The sequence below is a fragment of the Capsicum annuum genome, chromosome 11 (assembly GCF_002878395.1).
Source record: "Capsicum annuum cultivar UCD-10X-F1 chromosome 11, UCD10Xv1.1, whole genome shotgun sequence".
NCBI lineage: Eukaryota > Viridiplantae > Streptophyta > Magnoliopsida > Solanales > Solanaceae > Capsicum > Capsicum annuum.
This window is the reverse complement of record NC_061121.1, coordinates 228,397,420-228,410,148: the sequence shown is the minus strand read 5'-3', so window position 1 is coordinate 228,410,148 and position 12,729 is coordinate 228,397,420. Positions and strand designations below refer to the sequence as shown.

The 12,729-nt window shown below is 36.3% G+C and overlaps 1 protein-coding gene across 5 annotated transcripts; it reads right to left on the bottom strand.

The window, feature by feature from the left end:
- Window positions 1-940: 940 nt before the first annotated feature.
- On the bottom strand, window positions 941-12,174 carry LOC107847672 (OVARIAN TUMOR DOMAIN-containing deubiquitinating enzyme 6). Of its 5 annotated transcripts, none has more exons than XM_016692066.2 (9): window positions 11,828-12,174; window positions 8,049-9,057; window positions 7,614-7,775; window positions 3,653-3,730; window positions 2,329-2,407; window positions 2,062-2,207; window positions 1,849-1,914; window positions 1,545-1,719; window positions 941-1,462 (listed from the first exon to the last, which is right to left on the bottom strand). In XM_016692066.2, the coding sequence occupies exons 2-9, from the start codon at window positions 8,727-8,729 to the stop codon at window positions 1,263-1,265; spliced, it is 1,587 nt and encodes a 528-aa protein (XP_016547552.2). In that variant the 5' UTR covers window positions 8,730-9,057; window positions 11,828-12,174; the 3' UTR covers window positions 941-1,262. The 5 variants fall into 5 exon arrangements, with proteins under 5 accessions (XP_016547552.2, XP_016547550.2, XP_016547551.2 ...); XM_016692064.2 differs by having other exon boundaries at window positions 8,049-8,925; window positions 11,828-12,111; XM_016692065.2 differs by having other exon boundaries at window positions 8,049-8,915; window positions 11,828-12,013.
- Window positions 12,175-12,729: the final 555 nt, after the last annotated feature.

Below are 12,729 nucleotides of genomic sequence, written 5' to 3'. Positions count from 1 at the left end.
GATGTCCAGCCCAAGGAGTGTCATGCGCCTCTTTCATCATGTCTTTACGCAGGCCACTACCTTGAGGTACGACGATTCTGCCCCCTTTAAAGTAAAGGAGATCGTCCTCGATCCAATACCTCCGAATGATCCCATCTTTCACTTGACCCATCCACTTAACATAGAGTGGGTCATTTGCAGCACAAAATCTAATTCTATCCAAAAATTCAGGTTCAAGTCTGGCAATAGAGTATACTGCAGCAAATACCTCTTTCCGACTTAATGCATCCGCAAACTGGTTGTGTCTTCCTGGTTCTCCCACATAAAGTCATACTTGGCCAGGAATTCCTGCCATCGGGCTTTCTTTGGACTCAGCTTCTTCTGTGTTTTAAAGAACATGATCGCAACATTGTCCGTTCCCACCACAAACCGAGTTCCCAGCAAATATACCCTCCAAGTCTGTAAACAATGCACTACTGAAACCATCTCTTTTTCATGTGTCGAATACCTTTGCTCAACATCACTCAATTTTCGACTTTCGAAATCCACAGGATGGCCTTCAATGTTTTTCCTTTTCAATTTTACCATTAGAATTAGTTGTTTATTCTCCAAATTAATTTGAAGACAATAATAATCATCAATTAATAAGGGTATTATGATTAAATAATTGTGTTAAGCTAAAATATGACGAGTAAAAAACTCGATTATGATAGATTTTATAAGTACCTTTATGTGCCATACAAATATTAACCTCTAATGAAAAAAATAGTGTATTAGGGTAGACCGACCTACACTGAACCCCTTCAGGTGCGTCCCGTGCCCAAACCTTTCATGAAGGCAAGATATTTTGTATATCGAGCTGTCCTTTTTAACATATAGTATCATATACTATCTGATTTCTACGCGTATCACTCCGATAGCATACGCGAAATAAATGGTAATAACTAGATATACTATCTGATTTCTACGCGTATCACTCTGATAGCATACGCGAAATAAATGGTAATAACTAGAACAGTCTTGGTAAATTCAATTACAAAGTAGCAAGTAGCCCCGAACCTATTGTCTATAGAACACTATATGCTGAACTCTCATTATTCGAAGATGCAAATACTCAACAGTACCTACTACCAGAAGTAGAAGCAGAGAAGGAAGAAAATCAAGCTCTAACGCTAACCCGAAACACACCAGTTGTAGATCTAACGCTGAAAATAATGCGTTCGAGGTTTCAGAGACAAGATACAGTTATTCTAGTACTAGATAAACTACTATCTCATAGCAAATCATTCAGTTGCTTTTCCTTTGCGTCTGCTGGTATTGCTGGTTTCGATGAGATAACATACCATGGAATCCACATCGTCCCCGAATATGCTATAAGCCTCTATTACTCGTGCATAGCTAAATCCCATCGACAGCATAATCTGGATGCAATCACTAAGGACCTCTTGATTGCCTTCTTGACGAGTATCACTACCCGATGACCCTGCGATTCAATAGAAAAAGGTTAGCAGGATCAAGATAGTCGGAGTCTTGATCAATAGACGAACATGCCAGCTCGAACTTACTAGCTCCCGATGATGATGGTTCAGCGTTAGAAGTGGAAGATTCTCGACAACCAAGCTGCTGTCTGAACTTGTCGTTGGCAACATACTCGGCCCTGGAAGCTTCCATTACCATGCGTTCAATCTCCTTTTCAGTGAGCTCGAGATCTGAATAAAAGCGTCCTTCAGCCAGAAGTGCCTGAATTGAACCATTTAACATAAGACGAAACAACATGAGTGTCTCTGGTTAGTCATGTCTTATTTCACCGAGTCTCTCCGAGCAGTGCCAAAGTGATTCAGATCAAAATGATTTTTTTAAGGTGCTCACATTATCAATTTGCTGATCCTGTTGAGCTTTTATCGCTGCTTTGACCTGATCCTTATCAACGTTCCTCTATACAATAAAGAAAAAAATGATAAGGAGATAATAATTGAACCAGATCTACCAGATAACGGTGAATCACCCACACGACCAAGTTAATCCAGTTACGATAGCTATAGATAGTCAACATCATGTCGGGTTGTAGATTAGAAATTTTACCCCTTGTAGACTGCTAAACCCAAGGCCAGCACCAATTGTCTGTCGACGTGGATCAACAAGGGAGTTGTAATGATTTCCGTGATGATAACTGAGTCGAACAGGAGGGCTGTCTGTATTATAACTTCCATGGAATGTATTGATTGGTTCTGCGTTAGTGAATTCCAGATATTAATTAAGCAGCACAAACATAGAATCCACATAGACTCGCCTAGTTACCATAGCTGTAGATAGTAGAAATCCGTACTTGTATCTAAAAAGAAAGGTTACCTGTTCTATAAGAATATATATGAATAGGGCGATTATACATTTCAGATAAAGCTTGAATCTCCACATTGTTGCCGTAAACCTACCAAGTCAATAATGGAACATTAGTCTGATGGCCCCCTAAAAGGATACATGAAAGAACGAAGAGAGACATGCAACAATATATATGCCAAATAAACAAGCAAAACGCGAGCAACAAACATTTTTATGCCTCTACTTGAATTGAGCTCTTACTTCTCCAACTTCCAGCCGGAATCACCTTTTTTTGGTTTGTTTATTGAGGGAAATAATTAACAGGTGTGTAAATTATTGGATGTCATACTCGAACAGCAATCAGCAAGCACATGACTTCGAGAGTCGTGATGATATTACTGAGGAACGTCTTTATCAGAATATTTTTGCTTCTCACTTCGGTCAGCGTTAGGAAGAGATTTAATCAGCCAGCATAATAACTTCAATCAATAGAAAAATCTATCAAGACCAAAAACAAAGAATACAGTCCTCTATTTCGGTACAACGAGGAGTTTACTATGGTCAGTGCAGTGAGATATGTGGAACTAATCATGCCTTTATGCCGACAACAACAACATACCCAGTGTATTCCCATCAAGTGGGGTCTGGGGAGGATAAAGTGTACGCAGTCACTACCTCAGATGAAGTAGAGAGGTTGTTTCCGATAGACCCTCGGAATAAAATGAATGGAGTGATTAAACAAATAGGTCAAGAAACACATATTTAAGAGCATAAATGGTCAAAAAGAAAAACTAAGTACAGCATTACTAACTTCACCCTGCCCCTAAAAATTTCCCCTGCGGATGGAGAATGTAAACCAGTGTAAGTGCCCCCTACCCTCAAAAAAAAAAAAAGAAAAAAATAAACAAAACGAAAAATGAGAATTCAAGATACCATATTACCATATAGGATTAAACATAAAATATGCAAATGATTCACTATAGAAATTGGATATTAGAGCATCCATTCAATAGTAGTACACTAACAGTTTCAAAATATTCAACAAACTTCTTAAGAAAAGTGAATTCACATTGAAGCAACCAAATTATTTCTCGCACACCACATGACCAACCCTTGATTCATTTTATTTTCACACGTTGCACACTTGCACTTCACCTGGTTGCATGACTACTCTCTTATCTGTATCATCTAGAAAAATGCATATAGTTGTTGGATAATCCAGAGAAATTATCTCTAAGACCATAAAGATGACATACCTTTTCAATGTTATATAACAAATGCTTCAAAAATTGTACCGGTCTGACAGATGCAACAAATAAGACAGGGAATACTAGTGAACTATAATGTGACTTACCTTGTCTCTCCTTTTTCTCTTGCAGTAGGAAGTGAAACCTTCTGTTATAAACTGAGAGAAGTGGTCTCTTTCCCGCTCCTATAACAAAGAAGCACATAAGTAATGGCGGGTGGTAGAAGTTCTGCAGAAAGACACTGATGATTATGAGAACTTATATCAACCTTTCAAACATCACATGTGCTCCTAGTAGATCCAACTTAAGGGACTCCAGCCACAACGTACACATGGATGCCTTAAAAAGATAATAGTGTTCTTATATTCTCTTTAAGGACTTAGATGCAGGGGAACACGAGATACCCACGAGAAATATAAGGGAAAAATATTTTTGAATTGTTGTAACTCATTACATTGACAACCTATAGATACTACATTTCAATCCTTTTCCAAGTAGGACACTACATTACAATCATTTTCCAAGTAGAATTCTATAAACTATTCTTGTTCCTACTCATATTCTAACACTCCCCCTCGAGTTGGTGCATACAAGTCATATGTACCGAGCTTGTTATAGATGTAAGTAATACGAGAATCGGTGAGGAACTTGGTGAAGATACTGCAAGAAAACTGGTAAGGACTGCTCGAGACATCTGGGCGATCACACATGAAAAGGAACAAACTGAAAAAGTGATCAGAAAAGTAATAGATGTCACCGGAAATTCAATTTATCGCTGGAAAATTGTCGATAAATGGTATAAAATATATGAGTCATCTCGAAATCAAGAGATGAGTAAATCTTGAATAGAAAAGTCACTGACAAACTGGTCGAAATATGCTCACGCGCCGCATTATTAGATTTGACGGTTGAATAGTGGTCACAATCTCCACCCTACGGGAAAACAGAAAATATATGGGTAGGATCGGAATGACGGCACGACCCTACTTAAAAAGAGAAATTATATGGGTAGGGTCGCAATGAAAGCAGGACCCTAATGGGTAGGATCGGAATGATGGCATGACCCTACGCAAATCAGATCAAAGGAGTCACCGAAAAGACGCACGAAACTACACAAATAAGATCTGAAAAGTCACTGGAATGACGCACGGTGTTATGCAACTCAGACATGAGAAAGTAGCCTGTAAAGATGCACGGTACTACGCAAATTAAATATGAGAAGTAGTACGAAGAGATGCACGGTGCTAAGCAGATCAGATATGATGAAGTAGTCACTAGAAAAAGGCACAGTACTACGTAAATCAAACATGAGAAAATAATCACCAAAAAGAAATCAATCTTTTGCTAACTTGATCATTGGCCAGACGAGCAGCATAAATGAGTTATAACCGCCCGCCGGCAGCGGAAGCTCTTTGATTCTCTTCGATTCTCCACCAAGATCGTAGAGGTTCTGATACAACTTGTTGGGTTCGAAATCGAGAGGGCATCATGCGGAAGCTACTAGTTACAAACTATGAGACGATAAATCAGACAACAAAAAAAAAAACAATACTAAAAAGCATGAAATTATTATATGTTTTGGCCAATCGGCCTACATATTATAAAACCTAATATTAAAAAAAACATTAAAACCTATTGGGAGAAATCTCCCCTAAACAAAGACTCTTTAATGACTACATTGTGGATGCTATTGTGTTATGGTATGAGAAGAAGGGCCTTTTTCATGTCATATGCATAATTTTGGCTATTTGCATGATCTTTGTATATCACTGCTGCTTGACATGCTTTAAAAATTGAGCCTTTTTGGGTTAAAATATATCAGCCCTTTTCGGTTAAAAATATTGGAGCTCTTTTGCAGGGTTACAAGTGAGCTTTATTTTCAAATATGTGACAGCAGGATTGTTGAAAATATGATTGACAATTATCTCCACATGTAGTTTTATTTTGACAAAATATCTTCATTATCATCAAATTGATTGCAACTCTGATCTCAACATGTCCTCAATCTGAATATCGGACCATTAAACCATGAGCTCTGATACCATATGAGAAGTATAAGGGAAAAATATTTTTGAATTGTTGTAACTCATTACCTTGACAACCTATTTATAGATACTACATTCCAATCCTTTTCCAAGTAGGACACTACATTACAATCATTTTTCAAGTAGAATTCTATAAACTATTCTTGTTCCTACTCATATTATACTCTAACAAGAGGGAAGTCTACGTAGGATTTTTTTTTTAAATTTTTTAGAAAGGGCTGCTATATTGACTTAGATTCTGCAAGAAGCTGACAAGATGAACTGAAAAACAAAGAAAGAACTAAATGCAGACATAACTATAAATCTGCTCCCAATTCCCACCCTCCCCCAAAAGATTTTTAAAAGAACGATATTTTAAATGAAACACTAGTAGCTGTTTTTGTCTAGTTAAATAACACAAACATGAGCGAAGTAAGCCAGAAGGTAAATTTCCCCAAGGATGTGTTGCACGGTAATTGTTGCACGAAAACAAAAATTGGCGAGCAAAACCAGGGTAATTATTACTTGTAAAAAAGCATAGCATCTTCTGGAAGCTGATCACTGGTCTCGGGGGAATGTTAGGGGTGAATAATAAATGGAACCATGCTACCTGAAGATAACAATAGCTCTTTCGCCAAATAATGGAATTTATTTGTATGAACATTCAGGAACTTTGATGTGTTCCAAATTTAATTGATGTTTGAAAAATACACAAACTACCAATAACTTAAATATACTTATGATAACGTTGATGTTACAAATCAGACTAACTCATTTCTAATGTCTTTATTGTCAACTATGCCCAGGAAACATACTAAGCCAAAATAAGCATCATCCTCATTAACCAACTTCTCCTGTATTCTATGGGATGAATCCTTCTCTCTATTGAGTTACAAAGTTATTTTCTTGTGGGAGATATAGGTATATTTTGTACGACAAGGAAAATATTTTCCAGATTGGATTGACTTGGATTGTACTAGAATACCTCAACTAGCAATATGCAACCCTGTTAGAATTTAGATTCAGTGCATAGATAGAACGGGTTTACTTGCTTTGCTGGGATGTAAACCACCAAGGTCTTTGTTCCGCTTTTTGTTCATTTATAAATACTACTTACCTTTTCAAAAAGAAAAATAATCTTCATAACCATAGAAATGATAATAGGGAAGTCATTTTAGTTTTCAATTCAACGCTATGTTGCTCGTACTCTTCAAAAATGACAACGGGTGCATGTCAGATTCTCCCAAAGTAGTGTATTTTTGGAGAATCCGACACGGGTGCGGCATGGAAAGTGAAAGAGTCCGCGCAACTTAGATTCAACGTATTGCACTTATGCTAGTGTGAGAGGTGAGGCATTACGCCCACCACATTCCAGTCTTCTCTTTATACGATAGATATCTACCACTACTATTACTACTTTTTAAAATAGGTTACAGCAGACACATACACAGCAACATACTAAGTGTAATCCCACAGGTGGAGTCTAGGGAGGGTAGGATGTGTGCAGACATTACCCCTACTTTTAATAGAGAACTTCTAATATTATCATTGTTATTGTTATTACTATTACTACTTCTTTTATAAGGACTTATATATAGTTAACTTGTTTTTCACTTCTATTACTCTTTTCGTAGGATGACAACACGAGTTAAGTATAGATGAGGAAACATGATTAGTTGGGGTTCATTATAGCCGACCACGACTAGTGTAAATTGAGGCATAGTTGTTGTAGGTTTCAGCTGTTCAGCAGACATCCACTTCTTTTATTCGGCCCCTCGGTTTTTATTATATCCTGCCCTGTAATCCTTTAAGTCCCTCGATTTGTCAAACAAGGAAATTGGCAACAGGAGAACTAACAGAACTGGAGTTATCCTAATGGTAAAAGACAAAATCCTTATAAGCATGTCAGCTTTCCTCCTAGTAATGCTGAAAGAAACTAGAATCACGCGAATAGATACTCTCAACCTAGCTAGGAAAGAAAGAAAGTAATGGAGTAAAATGTTGCTACATGACTTCATAAGTAACAGCTCAGTAGAAAGATTACCATGTAGTCAATGCACATCTGCCTGACCGAATCATAAGCTTCAGAATCACCATACACTTGGTCAGCAACAGCACGGAAAAGGCAATTCCCATCTTCCAACATTTTCTTAACTTCTAAGCCTTTCACTCGTCTTAAATCCATCTCAAACTGTCGCTCTCTCTCCTAAAACAAAGGAAACATGTTAGCTTGCAAATTTGGACATGTTGAAACCCTTACTCATCCTCAAATAGATTAAACTTAGAGCCAACTGATTTGAACTTGTCGATTTGGAATAAAAGATCACTAATTACTTAGAATGCATAAAGTAGGTGTACAGAAGTTAATGGTCTATTTATAAATGCGAACAAGACAAAGTTGATTCTTATTCCCAATGACCAAGGAGAGGGGCATAATTATCCATAATCTACTTTTAATTGATACAACGGTGGAACATACCCCATCATCATATGAGGATCCAAATTTAGGGCTCTGCTCATCAGCACTATTATAACCTTCACTTTCACAGTGTGACCGTGGAGAGGATGGCCTGGATCCAGCAGGTGAAGTCCTAGTTGAGACAGTAGATCGACCAGCCGTTCCCCTAGATGATGCTAACCGGCTAGAATGTGAACTTCCAGACAGAAATCTTCTAGGACTTGAGTTTAGTGAAACAAGTTTTGGGGGTGGGACAGGAGGTGGAGGTGGACATGAACTACGTGTGACCCTCTGAACTGAACTTTCCTCATTTTCCTCTTGCACGACTCCTAAAGCATCAAATTCCCTTGTCAAGTCCTCACTGTCAAAACCACCATCTCTCTTCTCATTGTCAGCAATCTTTTCCTCACTGGTGCTATGTTCGCTGCCCAAAATTTCCACCGATTCATCATCACCTTTAACACCCTTATAGTTTGAAGAACCAACAGAGGGATCTTCTAAAGCACCTTGTTCTTCTATTTCTTCCACGGATTCATCATCATCTCTCACAGCAGATAATACCTGACTACTACTAGACGCCTGTGGCTGGGTTGGAGCTGAAGAAGAAGACGAACCAGGGAGAGAGGTTAATGACCTGTTCTGATTTGAGGATGAAGACGATGAAGCTCCAGCGGAACCACGCTGAACCAGTATCCGAGTCATTTGGTGCAGATTTCTTCAAGCAGGGACTTATAGCACAGATATGTTTTCCTTCACCTGAAGTTAGAGAAATAAAGCCCTTCCTTTGAATTTGTCTCGCTTCCTGGCCTTTGGGGCGGTCACACCAATACCTTGACTGAACGATTTGTCCCAGCAGCTCACTTTTGTCTTATACTCACGAACTAATTTCTGCATTCCCCTAAAAATTCTCATGAGAGCTTGACCTCCAATAATCTTATTTTGAAACAAGAAAACCCTTTTTTTCTAAATGCCACTTCAAATTACCCAAAAGTAAAGGCCCAAATACAAAGTTCACCTCCACTAGTCAAAACTGCAATAAAGACCATGAAATCACCACAAAAAGCTAAGAAAAAAGAGAGTCATGCCCCCAAAAAAAGGAAAAAAAAACATTCACTCAATTCAGTTCACTCAACCACAAGAGAAAAAAAATACCAAAAACCAAAGTTCAAAAAAAGAATCAAATTTCCTCATAGAGTTATTGCATTAAATCATGATAGTTTCAAAAATCAAGAAGTTTAAGAGGAAAAAAGACCCAAAACCCACACAAAATGTCTACAGTCATAAACAAGAGATAATCAAAATATTCAGGGCAATTAATAAAGACAAACCCCCCAATTCTTGAAAATATATAAACTTTACCACAGATTTCAAAATTCAATCTTTCAAGCTATATTACCAAACCCAACACTCAGAATCACCCAAATCACTTCACTTAAGCACAAGAACACTCCGAAATACCAAAACCAAACATTCAACATTAAGCCATGCTAACTTCAAAAGATCAAGAAATTTAGGATTTCAAGAACCAATCTCTGAGGTAGTGGTACAGGTACAGCATACACTCTACCCTCCCCAGACCCCCACATACACTATGTGGGAATACACTGTGTATGTTGTTGTTGTTGTAAATCAATCTTTACCACAAAGATATCAAAATATGCAGGGCAATCGATAAAGACAAATCCCAATTCTTGAAAACATAAAAACTTTACCACAAAGATGTCAAAATGGGATTTCAATCTTTCAAGCTAATCAACAAACCCCACAAACAGAATCAACAAAATATTGACAAAATACATTACAGTATACAAAAAAAGGAACAAGAAAAATCACCCAATCCACTTCACTTAACCACAAGAACACTCTGAAAAACCAAAACCAAAGTTCAACAAGAGAATCTAAGGGGTTTCATCATATAGCTACTACATTAAGCCATGTTACCTTCCAAAAATCAAGAATTTTTGGAAGAAAAATAAAAACAGAAAGCCACACTAACTGTCTACAGTCTTACACAATAGGATCATCAAAATATACAGGCAATCAAGATTCTTGAAAATACAGAAACTTTGCCACAAAGATTTCAATATCGAATTTCAAGAATCAATCTTTCAAGCTAATCACCAAACCCCCACAAACAGAATCAACAAAATATTGATAAAACACACATAAAGACAACCTCAATTCTCGAAAAAAATAGAAACTTCATTCCCAAATGTCAAAATCAGATTTCAAGATCCAATATTTCAAGCTAATTACCAACAACAACAACAACAACAACAAACCCAGTGTATTCCCACCTAGTGGGGTCTGGGGGGTAAGATGTACGCAGTCCATACCTCTACCTCTATGAAGTAGCTTTCAAACAAAATCAACAAAAAATTGATAAAAACACATCTCAATATACGAAAAAACAAAATCGGAATGGTAGAGTTGACAAAGTTGGGTACAACTTACTTGATTTTAGAATCACCAATGAAACGAACCTGCTAGTAGAAGCTAGGACTTGTTACATGAAAATATACAGCGCAATCAATAAAGACAAACCCCAATTCTTTTGAAAATACAATTACTTCCCCACAAAGATGTCAAAAAAGGATTTCAAGATTCAATCTTTCAAGCTAATTACCAAACCCCACAAACAGAATTAACAAAATGTCTACATTATACAAGTGATATCATCAAAAATTTACTGGGCAATCAAATAAAGACAAACCACAATTCTTGAAAATATACAAACTGCACCACAAAGATGTGAAAATAGGATTTCAAGATTCAATCTTTCAAGCTATCAACAAACCCCATTAACAGAATCAACAAAATATTGACAATAGACATCTCAATATACAAAAAGGAAACAAGAAAAATCACCCAATTCACTCCACTTAACCCCAATTCTTGAAAATATACAAACTTTATTCCAAAGATTTCAAAATCAGATTTCAAGATTCAATGTTTCATACTAAAACCCCAGAAAAAATGAACAAAACATTGACAAAACACATCTCAATATATCCCCCCCAAAAAAACGAATTTGGGACGGTATAGTTGCATTACTTGGTTTTAGAATCACCCGATTCACTTCACCTAAACCAAAATTCCACAAGAGATCATAATAATATACAGACAAACCCCAATTCTTGAAAATAAACAAACTTCAAACTTCACCATAAAGATGTTAAAATCAGAATTCAAGAATCAATCTTTCAAGCTAATACCCAAACCCCATTAACAGAATCAACAAAATATTAATAAAACACATCTCAATATACAAAAAAAAAAAAAAAAAAAAAAAAAAAAAAAAAAGATCACCTAATTCACTTCACTTAACCACAGACAAACCCAATTCTTGAAAATACAGAAACTTTACCCCAAAGATTTCAAAAATCAGATTTCAAGATTCAATCTGTCAGGCTAATAACCAAACCCCACAAACAGAATCACCAAAATAATAACAAAACACATCTACTTATACAAAGAAAATGACTTCAAGAATCAATCTTTCAAGATAATCACCAAACCCCACAAACAAAATGAACAACATATTGCTAAAACACATCTCAATATACAAAAAAAAAAAAAAAAATACCCAATTCACTTCACTTAACCATAGACAAACCCAATTCTTGAAAAAATATTAACTTTTATCACAAAGATGCCAAATCAATTTCAAGATTCAATCTTTCATACTAATAACCAAACCCCACAAACAAAATCACCAAATATTAACAAAACACATCTTAATATACCAAAAAAACACCAAATTCTGAAGGGTAAAGTCGATCATATTGGGTAAAACTTACTTGATTTAGAATCAGCAGCAAGAAGAACCAGCTAGTAGAAGCTAGCTAGGGTTTATTACATGAAAATTCCAGGCAAATGGGGGAAAATGGATACAAATAGTTAATGAAGTATAAATGTATGCAGATAATATATATACACACACGTGTAGCTATAGAGAGAGAAGATTGGGTTTTCTAGAGTGATAGAGGGGATGAGGTAAGTGGAAAAAATGGTAGGTCACTTTTACTCAATTTTTAAAACTTGAAGCAGCCTCACAAGCTTTTGACAAAAAACGAACAATTTTAGTACAATTATAGTGTATGACCAAATGACTTTATTATCTCAACTTACCTTTTTTTCTTATCGTAGCATAAGCCTTCATTGGACTTCCGTCTCTTCATCTTTAAACGATGACTTGACTTCATTATCACTTATAATTTGATATAGAATCATGTAATCTTCGTCGATTTTGCCATCGTAATGCCTACGAGATATAGTAGTCGACCCTTTGAACATAAGTATACCAATACCATCGTATTGGTATAAAAAATAAGCAAATTTTAAGAGCGTATTTAAGATGTTTAAAAGTATATCACAATTCATTTAATTCACCAAATTTGGAATTTATTACTTTTAGTTATTTAATAAAACCTTTAATGCCAATTTTTAATAGAGATGATAAATTCAGAGCTTAATTAAGCCAAAACGCAAAGAATACGGGCCAAATTCGAACATTTTTCCATCCAATATAATCATAAATAAATACACGCAATACTCTACCTCAACGAAGTCGTGGTAGAACAAGCTAACACTGTAAATCCACACCTAGACATAAACCAAGTATCTCAAAGAGATCGATCTATTTCTTAGATTTGATAGTAATGGAATGCTTTCATTATCTAAAAGAACGTGAATGGAATCA

Excerpts from the sequence above, each read along its gene's own strand:
- LOC107847672 (XM_016692066.2), bottom strand. The coding sequence starts at position 8,729 with ATGACTCGGATACTGGTTCAGCGTGGTTCCGCTGGAGCTTCATCGTCT. Across the intron at positions 7,776-8,048 it reads GATCCTCATATGATGATGGG|GAGAGAGAGCGACAGTTTGA; the intron begins GTATGTTCCACC and ends CCTTTGTTTTAG. Across the intron at positions 2,208-2,328 it reads TATATATTCTTATAGAACAG|AACCAATCAATACATTCCAT; the intron begins GTAACCTTTCTT and ends TCACTAACGCAG.